This window comes from Callithrix jacchus, chromosome 22, assembly GCF_049354715.1.
Source record: "Callithrix jacchus isolate 240 chromosome 22, calJac240_pri, whole genome shotgun sequence".
In the NCBI taxonomy this organism is placed as follows: domain Eukaryota; kingdom Metazoa; phylum Chordata; class Mammalia; order Primates; family Cebidae; genus Callithrix; species Callithrix jacchus.
The window spans coordinates 35,820,611-35,842,604 of NC_133523.1; the positions used below are offsets into that span (position 1 = coordinate 35,820,611).

At 51.5% G+C, this 21,994-nt stretch overlaps 1 protein-coding gene across 10 annotated transcripts in view; it reads right to left on the reverse strand.

The window, feature by feature from the left end:
• Window positions 1-21,994, reverse strand: part of AKT2 (AKT serine/threonine kinase 2) — a 57,859-nt gene that overhangs the window by 20,374 nt on the left and 15,491 nt on the right. For 6 of the 10 annotated variants that reach the window (XR_013530907.1, XR_013530908.1, XM_035284423.3 and 3 more), the window contains 3 exons: window positions 14,668-14,797; window positions 5,792-5,920; window positions 4,019-4,130 (listed from right to left, as the gene is read on the reverse strand). Coding sequence is in view for 8 of the 10 variants with exons in the window: in XM_035284423.3 (XP_035140314.2) it covers window positions 4,019-4,130; window positions 5,792-5,920; window positions 14,668-14,713 (287 nt within the window). In the remaining 2 variants the exon portion in view is untranslated. Of the gene's footprint in view, window positions 1-4,018; window positions 4,131-5,791; window positions 5,921-14,667; window positions 14,798-15,192; window positions 15,223-15,467; window positions 15,582-15,666; window positions 15,782-18,352; window positions 18,481-21,994 lie in introns of those variants that run through there. The other 4 variants (XM_035284429.3, XM_078359686.1, XM_035284427.3 and 1 more) reach the window with 4 other exon arrangements.

Genomic DNA, 21,994 nt, shown 5'->3' on the forward strand with positions numbered 1-21,994 from the left:
TCAGCCTCTGTGGGCTAGGGCTGTAAGGACAGCATCAGTCAGCCAGGAGCAGAGTGGAGGGGGCTGCCTCTTGCTGGGTTTCTGGCGCACCCCCTCCATCCACCCAGACTTAAGGTCAGAAACCTGGGATTTGGTCTCCAAGAGTAGCTCCAGCAGTATTCTCTTTGGCAACAGCAGCAGGTACCAAGAAGAAAGGGCAGGTGGGGCTCTCTGGCTTACACAATCGTGGTAAAGGAAAGGGCATGTTGTCTTGTGCAAATGGAAACGAGATCATCCCTCCTGCGTACTGAAACACCTTGCGGCTCCCCCCGCTCCCGTTCCAGGCTTGCAAACTGTGCCAGGTACTGCTGCATCAGCCTCTCCTGTTTATCATCCCCCTGCGTCGTGTAACAACCCTGGGACAAACCCCAATTTATTAAGCACCTGCCAAGCCCTGTGGGGATCTCCACCTGGAGTCCGAGGCCTTGGCTGAGCTCTCCAGCCTTGAGCACCTCCGATTACCCTCTTCCAACACTCCTGGCCCCTGGATTCTCTGGTGACATAGAACCTCCTGTGGTCCCTGCAAAGCATGAGCTATTTCACCTCTAGGCCTTTGCATATGCTGTCCCTTCTGAACTTTTCTGCTTGCTCGCTCTGTGGCCAATTCCTATCCAGCCTTCAAAACCCAGCCCAACACCCAGGACCTAGACACCTACTGGTCTTGATCTGTTTTTACTGGCCATTCATGTTTTGGTCCATAGTTTTCAATTGAGTAGCACCTCAGTTGGCTTGAGAGGGTAATTTTGTTCCCCTTAGTGGGGCAAGTATATTTTTTACCTTGGGAGGATACACAATGATAATTATAGTATAGATTGTAGTAAGAAGTCTCATGATATTGTAGACTTCTGAACTGTACTGTCCAAGAAGGTAGCCACTAACCATACATGGTGATTTAAATTAATTAAAATAAATTTAAAAAATCCATTCCCTGGTGGCTGAATTTCAAACGCTCAATCGGCATAGGTGCCTATTGGAGAGTGCAGATACAGAGCATTTCCCCAACGGCAGAAAGTTTTCTTCTTTCTCCTATTTCAGGGCTCTCCAGAGGGTCTGCTGAAACCTTACCCCATGGAAAAGCTAGAAGACTATTTCTCTCTTTTTTTTTCAGACCACGTAAAATTATGCATTTTATTTAAGGACCACCTTGAATGTTACGTTAAAAAATTCAGGCCTATATTGAAAATGGGTGCCCTGATAACTTCTAGAACATCATTCAAAACATCCGTTTCCCCAGCTAAGATAAATCCATTGCAGGATGCTGAATAGACTTCACCCATTACCACTTTTGATTTCCTGAGTCTCGTGTTTCCATTATCCATCGTAATGTGTTTGTGTTCAGTTCAGCTTCCATCTGGTGCAAACTGACGGTTCTCGAGGTGCTAAGGCACGAAGAGCAAATAGACTCAAGATGGCCACATGACACCAACAGCCAAACTAACACGCTTCATCGGAGTCCCCGGGTGCACGGAACCTGGTGGGCCCATGGCCCACACGTGCCTGGGTTCAGGGTCCTGGGCTGCATGTGGCTACCCCTCGACCTAATGAGCACTCATGTCCGCGCATGCTTGTAAACCTAAGGGTTTCCAAAGCTGTCCCAGACCTACCAATATCCTGACTGCACTGCCTTTCAGGTAAGGCTGTAAGTTTTGGCTCAATTATCATTTTAATTTACAAAAGACAACTGCATGCCTTCACCTAATCCCGACGCTTCCCGAAAGTGAAAAAGCTAGAAGACTATTTCTCAAAGTGAGGTCCAAAAGGGCAAAGTGGGAAAAAGGAACATTTCCCATTGATTACAAAGGGCTAAGCTCCTTAATATATAAAGAGCTAATATATAAATAAGAAAAAGACCAACCACCCAACAGAAAAATATACAGACAATATAGACAATTCAGAATAAGAAACTCACAAGTTAACCACCCTGAGGCGCTGAATTTTCCACTGCTCAGACTGGTATAGATCCAAAAGTTCGAAAACACAAGGCCACAAGGGCACTCTCAGACATTGCTTAATGGAAACGTTGCAAAACTACAAACACATTTTCCCGGTGCCTCAGCAATCCTTCATCTAAGCAGTTGTCAGACAGGTCTACCTGTGCACACATCAAATGAGACAGACACGGCTATTTCACCCCAGCATTGCTTATAACGAGCCAAAGGCTGGAAATAACCCCAGTCATCACTAATAAAGAATGCCTAAATAAACACACTTGGGACACACATGTCCAACTGTACAAAAAGAAAAAAACTGAAACATGGAACAAAGCAGCGGCATCTCTCCATACATCAAGGCAAACTCCCCAAGGGACACTAAGGCAAAACGTAAGTCCAGGAGCGTGTACAATGCTACCTTTTGTCGGAAAAGAAAAAAAAACAAGGGCAGCAGAGCACAAAGGTCTCCCTCTGTTCTTCCTGGGCACCTAAAAACAGTGATTAACTGGAGGGTGGGGTGAGGGGGTGAACGGAAAGGGCAGGGAGGGGAAGCTCCCACTAGATACCTCCTTATACTGTTTCAATTTTGAACATATGAGTCTTTTTTATTTTTCGGAGACGGAGTTTCTCTGTTGTTACCCAGACTGGAGTGCAATGGCACGATCTTGGCTCACCGCAACCTCCACCTCCTGGGTTCAAGCAATTCTCCTGCCTCAACCTCCCGAGCAGCTGGGACTACAGGCACGCACCACCATACCCAGCTAATTTTTTATATTTTTAGTAGAGACGGGATTTCACCTTGTTGACCAGGATGGTCTCAATCTCTTGACCTCGTGATCCACCTGCCTCGGCCTCCCAAAGTGCTGGGATTATAGACGTGAGCCACCAAGCCCAGCAGATGAGTCTTTATCATCTCTTCTGATTACTAAATTGATCTTTTTAAAATGACTCTCTGGACCACCTGGCTCAAAATCAATAGAGATTCTCATTAAGAATGTAGCTGCTCCTGGGCAGGGTGGCTCACACCCGTAATCCCAGCACTTTGGTGGCCGAGGTAGGCAGATCACTTGAGGCCAGGAGTTCAAGACCAACCAACCTGGCCGGCATGGCAAAACCCCATCTCTGCTAAAAATACAAAAATTAGCTGGGAATGGTGGTACATGCCTATAATCCCAGCTACTTGGAGAAGCTGAGGAGGACAATCAGTTGAACCCAGGAGGTGGAGGTTGCAGTGAGCTGAGATCATGCCACTGCACTCTAGCCTAGGCAACAGAGCGAGATTCCGTCTCAAAAAGAAAGCCAGGCGCCAGGCACGGTGGCTCATGCCTGTAATCCCAGCACTTTGGGAGACTGAGGCAGGCGGATCACCTGAGGTCAGGAGTTCAAGACCAGCCTAACCAATACGGCAAAACCCTGTCTTAAAAAAAAAAAAAAAAAAAAAGCCAGGCATGGCGGCTCACGCCTGTAATCCCAGCACTTTCAGAGGCAGACAGGCAGATCACCTGTGTTCAGGAGTCCAGACCAGCCTAATATGGTGAAACCCCATTTCTACTAGAAATACAAAAAATTAGCCAGGCATGATAGTGCGTGCCTGTAATGCCAGCTACTCAGGAGGCTGAGGCTGGAGAATTGCTTGAACCCGGGAGGCAGAGGTTGCAGTGAGCTGAGATAGCGCCATTGCACTCCAGCATGGGCAACAAGAGCGAAACTCTGTCTCAAAAAAAAAAAAAAGGAATGTAGGTCCTTGACCCTGGGCAGATCTCCAGGTAGTCACAGGTCTTAAGGCGAGACCCAGTGGTCTAGACTGTTCACAAGCTCTGCCTGTGATTCTGATATACCCTGAAGTCTGAGGACAATGTGGGATCTTCAGACTAAGAACTCCAGCTCTTCTCAGCTCCAGCTGAGAAGACCCCCACACCAACAGGAGTGCAGACTCAAAACCCCTATGTAGGGTCCCAGGGAAAATCTCTCCAGCTGTGTATGTACCCCTTCTTCTCACACTAGGCTTGGTCCCTCTCAAGGGCAGCCACACGGAGGCCCAGACCCACCTCTCATCTGGAGAATCCACGTGGAAGGTCCTCTCGATGACTGTGGTCCACTGCAGGCAGCGTATGACGAAGGTGTTGGGCCTCGGCCTCTCAGTCTTCATCAGCTGGCATTCTGCAGGCCAATGGAACAGAGAGGAGGGGGCTGAGGGGACAGCCCTGCCAGCCTGCAGCCCACAGTGCCTGAGCCACCTCCCACATGCCCAGCCCCATGCCAGATGGTGCTGGGGACACTCTAGGGACTGAGACAGCCCTGGTCCTACTCTCACATGGCTCAGGGTCTAGTGTGTGTGTAGAAGAGGAGGAGCCCACCAGAGAGTGATGGCTCCATAGACAAGGCCATGATAGGGACAAGCCCAGAGGTGTCAGAAGTTCAGATGCAGCATCCAACCCAGCCTGAGGGCGAGACAGGGGGTTCCCCAGAGGAAGCAGCTTCTCTGAACTAAGCCCTGAAGGAAAAGGGAACTTAGAGGGTACTTGAAGAACAGAGGTGAGAGGGGGTGTGACATATTCAGGGGGTGGCCATTTCTGCTCCAAAGGTGAGGAGGGGCAAGTGAGAGACGAGCCTGGAGAGGTGGGCTGCGGCCAGCCAGGCAGGGCTTTGGAGGCCATAGGGAAGAATATGGACTTTGTCCTCAGGGTAGCAGGGAGCCACAGACAGCTTTAGATAGGGAAGGGACACAAACAGACAGACTGAGCCCTCTGGCTGCCATGTAGAGGGTGAGACTGGAGGTCAGGAGGCCAGAGAGGCAGGGAGCCAGTTAGGGAGGAGGGGGCCACACCAGAGAGGAGCCCTGTAGAGGGGAGGAGACGGCAGGCAGATGGGCCATGGGGAAAGGGCATTAGGACAAGGCCCAGGCCTCTGGCCTGCTGTCCCTGACATGGAGACAGGAATAGAAAGCTGGGAGAAGCCTGAAGGTGAGGTTGGGACGTGGCAGGTATGAGAGACCTAGAGGACACCTGGGGAGACATGTCCAAGGAGCAGCCTGGGACAGGCTTGGAGTTCCAGTGAGACACTGGAACAGATGTGTTGGAGTCACCAGCACACGTGGAGAGCAACCAGGAAAAGGCTTCACGCAGAACAGCATGGGATGGGGGCTGGGTTCCAGAGAACGACAGGAGAGGACAGTGGTCTGGGTTAAGGCACTGGCAGTGGAGATGGGGGTGACTCTGTAACGTTCTTAGCTGGCAGAATAACAGGAAATGGTGACCCATCAGGTCAGCAAGAAAGGAAGAAGGCAGAAGGGGGCAGGGATGCGGACAGGACCACATTCTCCAAGGCTCAGTCAAGGGCTTGGGGCTTGTGAAACTTCACTGCCTGGGTCCGGCTGGAAGGCATCCCTTTGGGTATCACAGAGGGACAGAGGACGCGAGGCCACTCCGGCGACTGGCTGAGTGGAAAGCTGCAACCCCTCTATGTCTGAGGGACAGAGGATGGAAACTGCTACCAAAGCACAGGACAGAAAGCACCTGCCAGCAGCTGGGACCATGAGGCCTGGCTGACAGAAGCAGGAGCCACAAGGAGGCGATGCCACAAGGAGGCGGGGCTGGGTGCGGGCAAGCATCCTGACTTCTTCCTCCTACTCTGCATCTCCCCTCAGGACAGCCCTGCCTGGCCAGCTAACAAAGGGAGAGCAGGAGAAGGGGGAAACAGATCCAAGGGCAAGCAGGCCCAGGTCAGGCCCACGGCTCAGTGACCAACGTCCCATGAGCCCCCACGACCTGCCAGCCATCCTGTAAGCACCAGAACACTGGCTTACTTGTCCCAAGACCCACCTGCTACAGAGAAGTTGTTTAAGGGGGGCAGGGTCTGATCAGGGGCCTCAGGCCTCTCCTTGTACCCAATGAAGGAGCCGTCACTCTTCAGCAGGAAGTACCGTGGCCTCCAGGTCTTGATGTATTCACCTGAAATGAGGCAGGAGGGGAAGAAGAGGTTAGCACAAGGTTGAGCGATGTCCCAGGTGGGTGGCAGGAGGCCTAGTATGATGGTGACTAAGGGGTGCCAAGGGGTGCCAGGTGGGGGGGCAGGGGGACACACTCCTCCTTTCCTGGAGGAGCCCTCCAGGTGGCCCCTGCTGATGCAGACTGGGGCGCTGGGCTGAGCCCCAGTGATCCACAGGTCATGTCTGCCAGGAAGGCACCAGCGGCAGTGCCCTGGGGCACCAGTTGCCTCAGCATGTGGCCTAGTCCCAGGGGAGGCCCAGGCTTCCAAACACACATGCCCTGTGGCCCTGTAAGGCCAAATCCCATGGGCTGGTATTCACCAATACAGCTATGCAGGTAGATCAAATGCCAAAACAACTCTGTGCCAGGCGGGGTAGTGCTGCCACCACACCCTCCCAGCACCCCTTGACTCCTTCCAACTGTTCTGACCATGAAAATCCAAGCCCCCTACACACACACACACACACACACACACACACACACACACGCAGAGAGAGAGAGAGAGAGAGAAACCCACTCCTCAGAGAGCTGCTAAGGATTAAAAGGAGATGGTGAAACATCCACACAAAAACTTCACACACAAATGTCCTCAGCAGCATTATCCATAGTAGCCATCAAGAGGAAGCAAGCCTAATGTCCATCAACAATGAACTGTATACTTTAAATGGAAGAATCATGGAGTGCATCAACTTTACCTCGACATGGCTATAAAAGGCCAGCACAGTGGCTCCCGCCTGTAAAATCCTAGCACTCTGGGAGGCCAGAACGGGCTTATATCAGGGAGTCTGAGACCAGCCTGGGCAACATAGTGAGACACAGTCTCCACAAAAAAATTTTTTTAATTATCCAGGAGTGGGCTGGCATGTGCCTGAATTCCCAGCTTCTCAGGAGGCTGAAATGAGAGGATCATCTGAGCCCAAGAAACTGAAGCTATGATGGGGCCCCTGCAGTCCAGCCTGCTGACAGAACAAAACTCTCTTAAAAAAAAAAAAAAGTATTTACAACAGCCTCCAAAAAAATACTTAACCAAGGAGGTAAAGGGCTTTTGCATGTATCTAGATCTCTAATTTCTTCAAACAGTGTTTTGTCTGAAGAAATTAGAGATCTAGATACATGCAAAGACATCCTATGTTCATGGATGAGAAGACAATACTGTTAAGATGGCAGTACTACCCAAAGCAATTTACAGATTTAATGTAATCTCTACCAAAATTCCAACAGCCTTTCTCTTTTTTCAGAAATAGAAAAGCCAATCCTCACATTCACATGGAATTTCAAGGAGCCCTAAATAGCCCAAATAATATTGAAAAAGAAGAATAAAGTTTAAAAGATTCATACTTTCCAATTTCAAATTTTACTATACAAAGCTACAGTAATCAAAACAGTGCAGTATAAGGACAGACATAGAGACCAATGGGATAGAATTCAGAGCCAAAAAATAAACCCAAATACCTACATTTGATTTTCAACACAGGTGCCAAGGTCATTCAATGGCTAAAGAATAGTTTCTTCAAAGAGATCATATTTTTTCAAAACAGAAGAAAAAATATCCTTACAATCTTTGTTAAATACTGTTCCCTGCAGAGCAGGGAACAGTGCCCCATAGGCAATATGCCCAGAGTAGCCTATCCTCACAATCTTATCCCTATTTTACAGATGAGGAAACTGAGGCAACTGGATATCCGCATTCAAAAGAACGGAGTCAGACCCCTACTTCACACTACATACCATATACAAAAACCAACTCAAAATGAATTGACCTGAATATAAGAGCTAAAACTATAAAAACCTGTAAGAATACATAGGAGTAAAATCTCGTCACTTTGAATTTGGCAATGAATTCTTAAATGCCACCAAATGCACAAGCAACAAAAAGAAAAAAATTAAAGTAAATACATCAAAATTAAAAAACTTTGTGCATGAAAGACATTGTAAAGAAAGTAAAAAACCTCGACCGGGCGCGGTGGCTCACGCCTATAATCCCAGCACTTCGGGAGGCCAAGGCGGGTGGATCACGAGGTCAAGAGATCATCCTGGTCAACAAGGTGAAACCCCGTCTCTACTAAAATTACAAAAATTAGCTGGGCATGGTGGCACATGCCTGTAATCCCAGCTACTCGGGAGGGTGAGGCAGGAGAATTGCTTGAACCCAGAATGGCCGAGATCGTGCCATTGCACTCCAGTCTGGGTAACAACAGTGAAACTCCGTCTCAGGAAAAAAAAAAAAAAAAAGAAAGCAGAAAACCTACAGTATGGGTGGGAATACTTGAAAATCTGATAAGGGTCTATTAACTCAAACACCTAAAGAACTCTTAAATGCAACAACAAAAGGCAAACAGCCTGACTTTAAAATGGACAAAAGACTCAAATAGACATTTCTCCAAAGATACACAAATGGTCGAGAGAAACATGAAAAGATGCTCAGCATCATGAGTCATCCCGCAAAGATAAATCAAAACCACAATGAGGGCCGGGTGTGGTGGCCCATGCCTGTAATCCCAGCACTTTGGGAGGCTGAGGTGGGCAGATCACTTGAGGTCAGGAGTTCAAGACCAGCCTGGCCAACATGGTGAAACCCCATCTCTACTAAAAATACAAAAATTAGTTGGGCGTGGTGGCACATGCCTGTAGTCCCACTGCTTGGGAGGCTGAGGCCTGAGAATCTTTTGAAGTTGTAGTGAACCAAGATGACACCACTGCACTCCAGACTGGGAAATAGAGCAAGACTCTGTCTCAACACACACACACACACACACAGACACACACACACACACACACACAATGAAGTATGACTTTACAAACCCTAAAATGGCTGTAATAAAAAAAAAACAAGTGCTGGCAAGGATATAAAATTTCACCTTCATGCACTGCTGGTGGGAATGTAAATGGTGCAGCTGCTTCTTCGAAAAGTTAAATATAGAATATATCACCCCAACGTCCATCAACAGATAAACAAGACAATAAAATGTGATACATCTACAACATAGAGATTATTCATCACAAGAAGAAATGACATGGCCAGGCACTGTGGCTCACACCTGTAATGCCAGCACTTTGAGAGGCCGAGACGGGCGGATTGCCTAAGCTCACGAGTTTGAGCCCAGTCTGGGCAACATGGCAAAACCCCATCTCTACTAAAATACAAAAAAAATCAGTCGGGCATGGTAGCGGGAGCCTGTAATCCTAGCTATGCAGGAGGCTGAGGCACAAGAATTGCGTGAACCCAGGAGGCAGAGGTTGCAGTGAGCCAAGACCATGCCACTGCACTCCAGCCTGGGCAACAAAGTGAAACTCTGTCTCAAAAAAAAAGAAATTACATACTGATACATGCTGCAACATAGAGGAACCTCAAAAACATTCAGCTTAGCAGAGTGTGGTGGCCCCTGCCTATAGTCCCAGCTACTCAGGAGGCTGAGGTAGGAGAATCACTTGAGACCAGGAGGTTATGGCTGCAGTGAGCCATAAGCCAAGCTCCCACCACTGCACGGCAGCCTGGGCAACAGTACAAGACCCTGTCTCAAAACACCATGTTGCTAAGTGAAAGAAGCCAGTCACAAAAGGCCACATACTGTATGATTCCATTGACATGAAATGTCCAGAGTACATAAATTCATAGAGACAGAAAATAAACTGGTGGTTAGCAGATGCTGGGAGGAAGGGGATGCTATGAATCGAACTGTCCCCCAAAGCTATGTGTTGGAAACTTGATCCCAAAGCCTCATGGGAGGTGTCTCAGGAACCCTCAGGAATGGATTAATGACATCATTGCAGAGTGGGTTCCTTATAAAAGGAGGAGTTCAGCCAGGTGTGGCGGCTCACACCTGTAATCCCAGCACTTTGGGAGGCCAAGCCGGATGGATCACCTGAGGTCAGGAATTCAAGACCAGCCTGGCCTACATGGTGAAACCCCATCTCTACAAAAATGAGCCAGGTGTGGTGGCATCCGCCTGTAATCCCAGCTACTCAGGAGGCTGAAGCAGAACTGCTCGAACCCAGCAGGCAGTGAGCCAAGATCGCACCACTGCACTCTAGCCCGGGCGACAAGGGTAAAACTCTGTCTCAAAAAAAAAAAAAAAGATGAGTTCAGCCCTGTCTTGTTCTCTCTCACCCTTCCCCTTTCCACCATGGGATGTGCAACAAGAAGATGCCAGCCCTGAATCTCGGACGTTCCTACCTCCAGAACTGTGGGAAGGTTCTGTTCATTATAAATCACCCAGTCTCGGGTAACGTGTTATAACAGCACAGAATGGACTAAGACAGAGGGTACAAAAACTCACTGCTTAATGGCTACAAAGTTTTATTTCGGGGTAATGAAAACGTTCTGAAACACAACAGTGTGATATACTCAAGGCCAATGAATCATATACTTCAAAATGGTTAATTTTGTATTTTATGTACAATTGTGTAAATTTCATCTCCTTTTATTTAAAAAAAAGGGCTGGGTGTGGGGGCTCATGCCTGTAATCCCAGCACTTTGGGAGGCTGAGGCAGGTGGATCACAAGGTCAAGAGATTGAGACCATCCTGGTCAACATGGTGAAACCCCGTCTCTATTAAAAATACAAAAAATTAGCTGGGCACGGTGGCGCGTGCCTGTAATCCCAGCTACTCAGGAGGCTGAGGCAGGAGAATTGCCTGAACCCAGAAGGCGGAGGTTGCGGTGAGCCGAGATCGCGCCATTGCACTCCGGCCTGGGTAACAAGAGCGAAACTCCGTCTCAAAAAAAGAAAAAAAGATAAATACTAAAAACAACCTTATCTGTGTTACTGGGGTTAGGAGAGTGGTTCCTGGTGGGGAAAGGCACAAGAGTTTCTGGGAACTGTCTCATTCTGTTTCTTGAACTGTACACTGAGATTGGGGTGACTTTATTATCTAGGCATTTATCTGTGGCCTTTCATAATTTGGTAACAAGCTAAGAAAATAAAACTAAAGGCCAGACACACTGGCTCATGCCTGTAATCTCAGCACTTTGGGAGGCCAAGACAGGAGAATCACTTGAGGCTAGGAGTTCGAGACCCACCTGGGCAACATAGCAAGACCCCATTTCTATGGGGAAAACAAAAAGAGGGAGAAGCAAAAATATTCTCACAATTGTATTCCTATTTCGCAAATGAAGAAACTGAGTCACAGAGAGGTCCTATTACTTTGCGCAAGCTTCCCAGTTGTTACCCAGGAAAGCTAGGATTGGAGAAAACAGCCCACATCTCGACTACTGCACTGTCTGCCTCTAAACTGGCAGATGGGGCCTGGCATGGGGCCTGACAGAGGGCAGATGCTCTGCTAGTGGTGGTGTGCTACAGCTGTGTCAGAAGTGGGACCAGCATATGAGTGACTCTGATTCGACGTACCATCACTACACTCTAGGCCTTAAGCACAGCTTGCTGGGTGAGAGGCAGCACATGGGCCAGGCCTTGAGAGCACTGGTTCAGGTGTCAGAGGGACTGAGTCCAACCTCAGTTGTACTCACTCCTTGCTGAAACCTCAAACAAGTCACTCTTCCTACTGAGCCTCAGCCTTCCAGTCTCTAAGGTGGCACGTGCCCCACAGGGCATCTATGAAAATTCAACATCAGGCTTGCCTAGAGCAGAGCCCAGTGTTTGGCACACAGTAAGTACTCAGTAAACCAGCACTGCTATTATTTTAACTACCAAGGGTGGGAGTGGGGTGTAGCTGCCTATAGTCCCAGCTACTCTAGAGGCTGAGGTAGGAGAATCACTTGAGACCAGGAGGTTGTGGCTGCAGTAAGCCATAAGCCAAGGTTCCACCACTGCATAGCAGCCCGGGCGACAGTGCAAGACCCTGTCTCAAAACACCATGTTGTTGCTACTCAAAACAGCAGTAGCCAGCAGGGCCCACCTTGCCTCACCCACCTCTGCCAGCTACTACTCAGAAAGATGGGCACTGGGACGGCCCAGGAGTGCAGGTGTGCACATGTGTGTGTATAGACAGGTGTGTCAGAGCTGGGCTATCCCAGATGACAGGGGCAGGCCTGTAGCTGGGTCATCTGGCCCTCTGTAGCATGAATGCGGACATTGAAGGCCTAAGAGGGGCCAAGACTCACTTGACCGGGGAGAAACTCCTCCCCTCCAACAGTTCTGCACCCATCCCAAGGCTCTCACAGTCCAGCCTAGTGAGCTACGGCCTCCCAAAGTGCAGGCCAAGGGACAGGAGCCCATGACCCCAGGTACCCCAGCACATCATCCATACACAATGCCAATCATTCATTCAGCCATCATTTACTGAATGCCTACTGTATGCTCACCACTTTTAGACATGTCGGGGATACCACTGTGAAGAAGCCACATGAAAATGTCTGCCCTTGTGGAGCTGACAATATCAGAGGCCTGGCTTGTTAACCCATTTTACAGATGTGAAACCAAGGCCCAGAAAGTTGACACGGCTCGCCCACAGTCGCACCAAGAGGAAGCAGCAGAACCAGGGTTAGAACCTTGACATATCCCAAGGCTCAGGAAGCTCCATCAACAACCCCAAACTGCAGGCTGAGGCTGGGGGACTAGGCCAAGCGGCCTTGAAAGCCATCTCTGTCCAGAAAGAACAGCAGGACATGGGTCTCCTCTGCTCAGTCAGAGGGGGAGGCTGTCCCAGCAAGGGGCCTCCATCCCTCATCGCTGCTCCCTGTCTGCAGGCTGGGACAGTGCAGGATCCCAGGCTCTTCCTGATGCCCACAGCATGAGCGCCATCAGCCTCCCGCCCCTCTTCAAATAAGCCGGGTTACCCCCTCAGAACTCACTGGCTGTCCCCTCTGACATAACCATGGGGCTCACTCCCCTACTTTCTTCAAGCCTTTATTCAGATGCCCCCTTCTCAGCAAAGCCCCCTCTGGCCATCCCGCCTGCCTCATGCCCTCCATCCTTCTCACGTTGGTTAATTTTCTCCATGGCTCACACCACTGCAGTACACACCTGTCTGCCTTCGAGCTGTCGGCCTCCCCATCACCGCCCAAGATACCAGTACGAGGATGGGATGTCCGCCCATCTGGCTCACTGCTGGATCCCAGGACCTAGAACAGGGCCCAGCCCACAGGCGCTGCTCAGCACGTTTGCTGAATGAATGCAAGTGTACACAGGGCAACCACCCCCACACCTGGGGCCCTTCCTCCTAGGGAGAGGCCAACGGAAACCAGCCCGGGACAAAACCACCTCTCAGCACGTGGCACCTCTCCCCATGTGCCTCCCAGTCTTGCTTGGCAGCCACTTGGGGACAAGCAGCCCTGGGGTCAAAAACGGTCTCTTCCCTATCCTAACTTCACTAAAAGGGGACCTCGACTTCCCACTAGTACAAATGGATCAAGCCATGCAGCAGCTCACGACATTGCGGGGTTGCTCTCACCCGGAGCGCCAAAGCCAAGGTCCTTTCTGTGGCCTGCAGGCGCGACACAGCTAGACCCCGCATTACTCCTCTGCTCACCGTTGCTCACATTCCCCAGCCACGCTGTTACCAGAACATACTAGGCACAGCCCCACCTCAGAGCCTCCGTCCTTGTGTGCTCCTCCCTGGGACAGCCTTGCCCTTTTGTCCTCCAGGCTCCAGGCCTCTTCCCACCACCGCCTGCTCAGGGCAGCCTCTCGATATCCGCTCTCTCCAAGCCGTTGGCCCTCGCAGTTCCCGATTTTCACCCCAGCACTTGCCACCCCGACATTCCACGTCTGCCCCATCCCCACTGGAATGTAAGCTCCATCAGGGTACCACTGTGTCCCACAGCCCAGGGCTACCTGGCACACAACACACAGCCAGTGAATACTGTCTCACTGTTCAGTTACGTGACTTCCCCTTTATACATGTTTCTGCATCTTTAAAATGGGGCTATGAATGAGATCACTCATGCACAGGTAGATCCCTGCTCTCCTGCCCAGGAGACCACTGAAGGAGTCCATGAAACGAGTCCGAAGCAGCTGCAGACCTGGGGCTGCAACACACTGGCTCCTCAGGCCAGTAAGACCCTACACCTCAGGTCAGGCACAGTGGCTCAGGCCTATAATCCCAGCACTTTGGGAGGCCGAGGCGGGTGGATCACAAGGTCAAGAGATCGAGACTATCCTGGTCAACATGGTGAAACCCCGTCTCTACTAAAAATACAAAATTAGGCCGGGTGCGGTGGCTCAAGCCTGTAATCCCAGCACTTTGGGAGGCCAAGGCGGGTGGATCATGAGGTCAAGAGATCAAGACCATCCTGGTCAACATGGTGAAACCCTGTCTCTACTAAAAATACAAAAAATTAGCTGGGCATGGTGGCGCGTGCCTGTAATCCCAGCTACTCAGGAGGCTGAGGCAGGAGAATTGCCTGAACCCAGAAGGCGGAGGTTGCGGTGAGCCGAGATCACGCCATTGCACTCCAGCCTGGGTAGCAAGAGCGAAACTCCATCTCAAAAAAAATAAAATTAAATTAAATTTAAAAAATAAAAAAATTTAAAAATAAATAAATAAATAAAAATACAAAAATTAGCTGGGCATGGTGGCGCGTGCCTGTAATCCCAGCTACTAGGAGGCTGAGGCAGGAGAATTGCTTGAACCCAGGAGGCGGAGGTTGCGGTGAGCCGAGATCGTGCCATTGCAGTCCAGCCTGGGTAACAACAGCGAAACCCCGTCGCAAAAAAAAAAAAAAAACTCCAGCTGTACCTCTGGCACAGCTTCCAGGAGGAGCCAGGGTGGGAGGAGGACACAATCCAGTGGGCAGAAGCGGCCCCTTACCGCGCTTGTGGAGCCAGCCTTCTTTGATGACAGACACCTCGTTCATGGTGGCAGCGTGGCACGCTGTCACCTAGCTCGGGACAGCTCAGGGCAGCAGGACATGCAGGAGGCACCGTGGACAGGGCACAGTCTGCAAGACAAGAGAGCAAGTGGTCAGGGAGGAAAGGGATTCCACACCAGCCCGTTCCCTGAGGACACCGGGCTCTGAGGCCCTGTGGCTGCTCTGCCCACTCAGCAAAGGGTAGGGCCAGCAAGGGTGGCATGGAGCCCTGTTCTCAAGGACCCATTCTGAGCAAAGAGATGTGGTCATGTCCCCAGGGACCCTAATCAAGGGGAAGCAGAGCTCCCTAGCCTGAGTGCAGGCCAGACCCCAAACTCCAGACACCCATGCTGGGTGGAGGCGGCCCCTCCACCCACAGTCACTCCTGACTGAGCGAGCATCAAGGTAGCTGTGCTGTGACCCCCACGTCACTCCCATGGACCAACACTGAAATGACCCAGGACAAATCAGACAACCCAGGGTACCTGAGGCAGAGCACAGAACCACCAGCATCTGCCTGCACCCCCATCTTACACACACACACACACACAGGCACTCCTCTCTCTCGCTTTCTCTCCCCACCACTTCTTTCCAAACCAGGAAGCCACCAACCTGCCACCTTTAACAAACCAACCACACTCTCGTCTCCCCATGCCATCCCACGCCACTTCCCAAGCCTCCACAGCCTCCCTCCCCTTGTCAGATGACAGAAAACACAGGTCTCAGACACTCCAGGATCTTGAACAAGAAAGCAACCTACTGCTTATGCCCAGTCTGGACAGGCCTGGAAGCCAGTTCCGGGGGCTTGACCAAGGCCCTGGTCCCTGCCCCAGGACTTCCACTTCTGTCCTCAGGGACCAGCAACCGACAGACTGACAGACGCCGAGGCCACTGCTTCGTCTCAGGTTCCCGGAGCAGAGGGGAGGAGGGCGTGAGGCAGCCGCCAGCTGGGCCCCTACCTGGAGCCTGGGGCCTGGCCAGGATCCATGGAGCCCAAGGCGCCTTTGCCTTTCCAAGCCTGGGGTTATTTGCGGACAGCAGGTCAGGAGCTACGGTGGCCCCCAGAGAAGTGGCAGCTGGCTCTAGGGACACCGTGGGCATCAGCTTTCTCTCGTGCCCCAGGGGAGCTGGTGGGCCGGACACACTACTGCCTGGCATGTGACAGTGGCATGCTGCCCAGGCCCCGGGCAGAAGGAAGGGAGGTAAGTGGGAGGAAGCGGGAGGAAAGACAAGATGGACAATGGCAGGGAAGTGAACAGGAGGATGAGGATCACACTCTAGACTCCAGGCTGCAAAGCCAATGACGTGAGGCGGGGACGGCAACGAGGGAATCCCCTTGCCAGTGGCACGCCCGGCACCCCACAACCCATACACACAGGACTGGCAAGACTCTCAATCCTCAACACCCCACATCTCAGCCAGGCACAGCAGCTCACACCTGGAATCCTAACATTTTGGGAGGTCGAGGCGGGAGGATCCCTTGAGCCCAGGAATTTGAGACCTGCCTGGGCAAGACCCTGTCTCACTACGTAATTTTTTTCTACAAAAAAGTTTAAAAATTAGCTAGGCATGGTGGTATGCACCTGTACTGTCAGCTACTTGAGAGGCTGAGGCAGGAGGATCACTCGAGCCTGGGAGGTCAAGGCTACAATGAGCCTTGACTGCACCACTGCACTCCAGCCTGGGTGACAGAATGAGACCCTGTCACAAAAAATATATATATATAAATATGTATTTCTGTATCTCCCACTGTTCTGTGTCAGTCTCTAATGTCACCACCTCTTATCCTGCCCTCGGTCTGGCCTGGCTCTAGTTGGGTCTGCCCCCACCTCTTCCCCGAGTTCTTATACTCCACTCTTGCTCCCTTGCCACTCGCCCCACATTTACCAGCTGGAGGGACCCTCAGTGCTGAACCTGTCCTTCTCGGTTGCTCAAAACCCTTTGTGGCTCCCTGGTATTCCAGCAAAAAAGCCAAACTCCTCAGCTTGGGATCCAAGGCCCTTCAGGATGTGGCCTCTGCAGCCCTGTGTTCCTGGTGCATCAGCTGAGACGTGCACCTAGAAAGCTCTAGGGAAAGCCTAAGGAGCATGATGTTGACTACTGCACCTCTCTGCCTCTCCTCCCCACCCTACTCTCCGAGTTACGATTCTGTCACTCAGGCACTTCCCTCTGACTTCCATCAGGGACAGGGCCTCCTTCTGGGCGTTCTTTTCCCTCTTCCTTGAGGTCTCAGCTCAACTAGTGCCCCCTCCAGGAAGCCTTGCCCACCTCAGAGGCTGCACTGGGGGCTCTTTGTGCAACCCCTGGAGCAACCCTCCCCACAACTATAAATGCTAATGCAGTGGGCCAGCAAAGAGTCTGGTAACTACTGAGCACATGAAGAAAGAAGCCAAGGCCGGGCGTGGCAGCTCACACCTGAGCTAATCCCAGCACTTTGGGAGGCTGAGGCGGGCAGATCACCTGAGGTCAGGAGTTTGAGACCAGCCTGATCAACATGGAGAAACCCTGTCTCTACTAAAAATACAAAATTAGCCGGAAGTGTAGCATATGCCTATATTCCCAGGTACCTGGGAAGCTGAGACAGAAGAATCGCCTGAACCTGGAGGGCGGAGGTCGTGGTGAGCTGAGACTGCACCACTGTAGTCCAGCTTGGGATGGCAACAAGAGCAAAACTCCACCTCAAAAAATAAAAAACAAAAGAAAAGAAAGAAGCCAAGTGTCCCCAACAGACAGACCCCTACCCTAGGACCAGACACAGCCAGACACACTACCAGATGCTCTTCATGCCACCAAATCTTTTTTAGGGTGCGTCCTAGGCTCCGGATGGTACCAGCAACAGAACGTCGCTAAGACACAGCCCTGCCTTCATGAGCCTCACAGTCTGGTGGGAGGGGCAGAAAAATACAGATAAGCAAATGACAATGCCAGGTGGTGGGGAGGCTGAAGAGCGGGAAGAATAGCATGTTAACTTGGTGTGGGGGACTCATGAGCAGACACCCGAGTTAAGTGAGGGAGTGAGCTGTGTAGACACACGAGGAAATGCATTTCAGGGAAACAAAAATGCAAGGACCTCAGGCAGGAGCGGGGCTGGTGAGGGAAAGCCAGGGAGAGGTGGGCGGGGGAGAAAGCTCAGGCCTTCTAGGCTACAGCCAGGACTTAGAGAAGCCCGCTCCCTCCACAGACCCACACCACGCCTCCCCTGACACGAGCCCAGTTCAAAAGACTCCCAAATGGCTGGGAGGGAGAACTCCGAGTCCAAAGCAAGAGCTGATGTGGAGGGAATAGAACGGGGCACCATGTCTCATCTCCAGTACCGCTTGCCCACAGCGCCCCAGGGACATCACCTCTCAGGGCCCTTGTGATGAGGCAGCACCTCGGCTCTCGGCAGCACTAAAGCACCCACTGTGGGCCCAGGGCTCGGCGAACAGCCAAACACATGGCTGCCGTTATTCCAGAGAAGCAAGGGCAGCCAGGTGTGGCGAAGAGTGGGCAGGGTTCCAGAGTCCGAGAGCCACCGTCCGCTGGTGGCCTTGGGCAGGGTGCCGGCGCTCCCGTGGAGTCACTCCTGAACGCTCCCAACACCCCACCAGAGTCGGTGACCACGCCCAGGTGAAGACAAAAGCTCAGAGAAGGGAAGCTGTTTACCTTGGGTCTCCCAGCCGAGAAGCAGTGGAGGCCCTGACCGCTGCTGGGATCAACAGAGCCACTTTTTATCATCTCATTTCAGCAGCTAAGGAGTCAGCACAGCTGGAGGGAGCGCAGGGGGAGGAACTGGAAGATCCCGTGTCCCGCCTGGATCCTGCCCTGTCCTCCCACTGAGGGTGGTGCCTCAGCTGAGGTGTCCGTGACGCAGTCCTGGGGTGATGAAATACCAGCCACTGCAGCCAAGATGATGGCCTGCTCACTGGGGAGCTGCCGATGGAGGACACCCAGGCTGGGGGACAGAGTCTCGTCTGTGGAACCCCTGCAGCACACCCTGCAGAGGGGAGGCCCCGCATGACCCCACCCCATTCACTACTGGGGATGGCTGGGCATGAGTCTTCTGAGGGCCAGAGCTGCAGCTGTTGACTCAAGGCAAGCCACCAGGAAGGCAAGGTGGAAAGAGCAAGAGCGCCTCACAGGAGAGGATACCCACAACCAAGAAACACACATCATCTCATTAGTTACAGGGAAATGCAAATCACAACCACCTACCTGGGACAGCTCCAATTTTAAAAACCGATGAGGCCAAGTGTTGGCAAAGACATAGAGGAATCAAAATCTTTATTCACTATTGGTGGGAGTTGCGCAATGGCTCAATCACTGTGGAAAACTGCTAAGCAGTCAAAATTCAAGCTCAGTATCCGGCCGCCCCATGACCTAGCAACGCCTCTCAAGGAAATCAGTATATGTAATTCCATTCTAGAGGAAGACTTGTACTACAATGTTGACAGTGGCAATATTCACAGTAACCCCAAACTGGTAGCAGACCAGGAGTCCACCCACAAGAGAATGGATAAAAAACACATAGATCCAAAGCAGAACGCTACTCAGCAACAGAAAGGACTGAGCTGCTGCTGAATCCAGCAGGGAAGGAGAATGTTACGGACTGAAAGAAGCCAGGCAGAAAGTCATACATCAAAGATGACTCCACTCACAGCAAGTTCAAAACAGGCAAAACAACACTATGTAGGGATGCCTTTCTTGCTTGTAAAACTAGGCAGAAAATCAAGGAAAACACAGATCCCAAAGGAGTGGTTCCACTCAGGAGTAACAGAGAGTGGGGCGGCCTCCTGGGAGCTGACAATGTTCTTTTGTGGTTACCCAGGGCCTTGCTTAGTTATTCGTTACACTCTATCTACTATGTGAAACGTGTTTAATGTTATCTGTATTTTATGATAAAAGAAGTAACTGTACAAAAGAACCCAGGGTCTGGGAGTCCAGATGACCCAGGGGCACTGAAATTGGGCCTCCTGGTTCCCACAGCAGGACCCTCCCCTGCCTCCCCAGCAAAGCTGGCCTGCCTCAATTTCCCCCTCAAAAAGGCCCAGTCACCCATGGGTAAGGAGGTGCAATCCCATGTCCAGGGGATCCAAGTTCAATCTCAGGCTCTGCTGTTTCTTGACTTTGTAGCCAAATGCAAGTAACATCCTCATAGGGTTTTGTATAGCAGATGGGAGCAGGGAGGCACAGTTCCAGCCCCGCAGCCCAGGCAGGGGCTGAAGTTTGGGGGAGTATGTTTGACTCGGCAGGGGAGAAATCTGAATAGGAATAAAAATTGCCACAATCGCCGGGCACGGTGGCGCATGCCTGTAGTCCCAGCTACTCGGGAGGCTGAGGTGGGAGGATCGTTTGAGACCAGGAGTTCTGGGCTGTAGTGCACTATGCTGATCGGGTGCCCGCACTAAGTTCGGCATCAATATGGTGACCTCCCGGGAGCAGGGGACCACCAGGTTGCCTAAGGTGGGGTGAATCGGCCCAGGTCGGAAACAGAGCAGGTCAAAACTCCCGTGCTGATCATTAGCGGGATCGCGCCTGTGAACAGCCACTGCACTCCAGCCTGGGCAACATAGCAAGACCCCATCTCTAAAAGAAGAGAAAAAGATTGCCACACTCAATGGTCAGCTCTGAGCAGGGAGGTGACTGAAGAGGCCCGATGCAGGCTCTGACTACACTGCTGGGTTTATTTTTTAAATAGCTGCCAGGTGGATGGATTATCACTGACTAATGCTAACACTAATTTAACATTTCTTTTCTTTTTTTTTTTTTTGAGACAGAGTCTTGCTCTGTCGCTCAGGCTGGAGTGCAGTGGCGCAATTTCAGCTCCTGCAACCTCTGCTCTTAGTTTCCAGAGATTCTCCTGCCTCAGCCTCCTGAGTAGCTGGGATTACAGGCATGCGCTACCACACCTGGCTGATTTTTGTATATTTAGTAGAGACAGGGTTTCACTATGTTGGCCAGGCTGGTCTTGAACTCCTGACCTCATGATCTGCCCACCCCGGCCTCCCAAAGTGCTAGGATTACAGGCATGAGCCACCGCGCCTGACCAAAACTTTTTTAAGACATTATTATTTCTGCCAGGCGCAGTGGCTCAAGCCTGTAATCCCAGCACTTTGGGAGGCCAAGGCGGGTGGATCACGAGGTCAAGAGATCGAGACCATCCTGGTGAACATGGTGAAACCCCGTCTCTACTAAAAATACAAAACTTAGCTGGGCATGGTGGCATGCTCCTGTAATCCCAGCTACTCAGGAGGCTGACACAGGAGAATTGCCTGAATCCAGGAGGTGGAGGTTGCTGTGAGCCAAGATCACACCATTGCACTCCAGCCCGGGTAACAAGAACGAAACTCTGTCTCAAAAAAAAAAAAAGACATTATTATTTCCATCATCGGGCTCATGGGTCTTATTTCTCAACGGTTTCCAAACAGAGGCCCCCTCAGAAGCTTCACCTTGCAGGACAGGGGTCAGATCCACGAGAGGTGACTTATATGATGTGGCCACACCTGAACTGGCTGCTCCCAGGCAGAGGGGAGCAGAGAGAGGTGTTCAGGGAGCCACCCCATCCTGGTTGGGCAGCCTTGGGAAGGGGGTAGGTCCTTCCAAGACTCAGTCTGCTCATCTGTAAAATGAGGGTCTTGTGGTTCTGGCTGCTAAGGGGGCTGTGAGGCGTCCATGAGTTCCAGCACTCTGACTACACCCCTTCTGTAGCCCAGGGCCCTGTGACCACCTGAGTCATCTCCCACCCCTCCTCCACTCGAACCCTCCAGTGCTCCCTCCAGTGTAAAAGCCAAAGTCCCCAGAGCAGCCCAGGACCCTACACAGCCTGCACCATCCCCCTTTGCTTCTCTGAAGGCACTTCACTTCAGCGATGTCTGCCCCCTCAGCTTCCAGGACACACCGGGACACCCCACTTCAGGGCCCTCAGGTGGAAACTCAGGCCCCACCCCACTCTTTTCAGCCTCTGCTCACATTGCTTTCTTGAGAAGCCCTCCTAACCTTCCTAGGCAAAGCACGCCCACCCTACCTCCTCTCACCCTTCCCCTTCACTTTCCCCTAAGCACCTATCACCACCGACATTACTGTACACACGTGCTTGCTTAGGCTGACTGCCCACCTCCCGCACCGGAACGTCAGCTCGGTGAGGGCAGGACTCTTGGCTGCCTTGACCACAGCTGGAACCCAAGAGCTCTGTACGGTGTTGGGTACAGAGTGGGTACTTGATAAGTATCTGTGGAATGAACATGTAGAGTGAAGACCTGTGCCCAGAACAGGCTCAAAATAAGCTCAATTCCTCTTCTTGCTACTTGC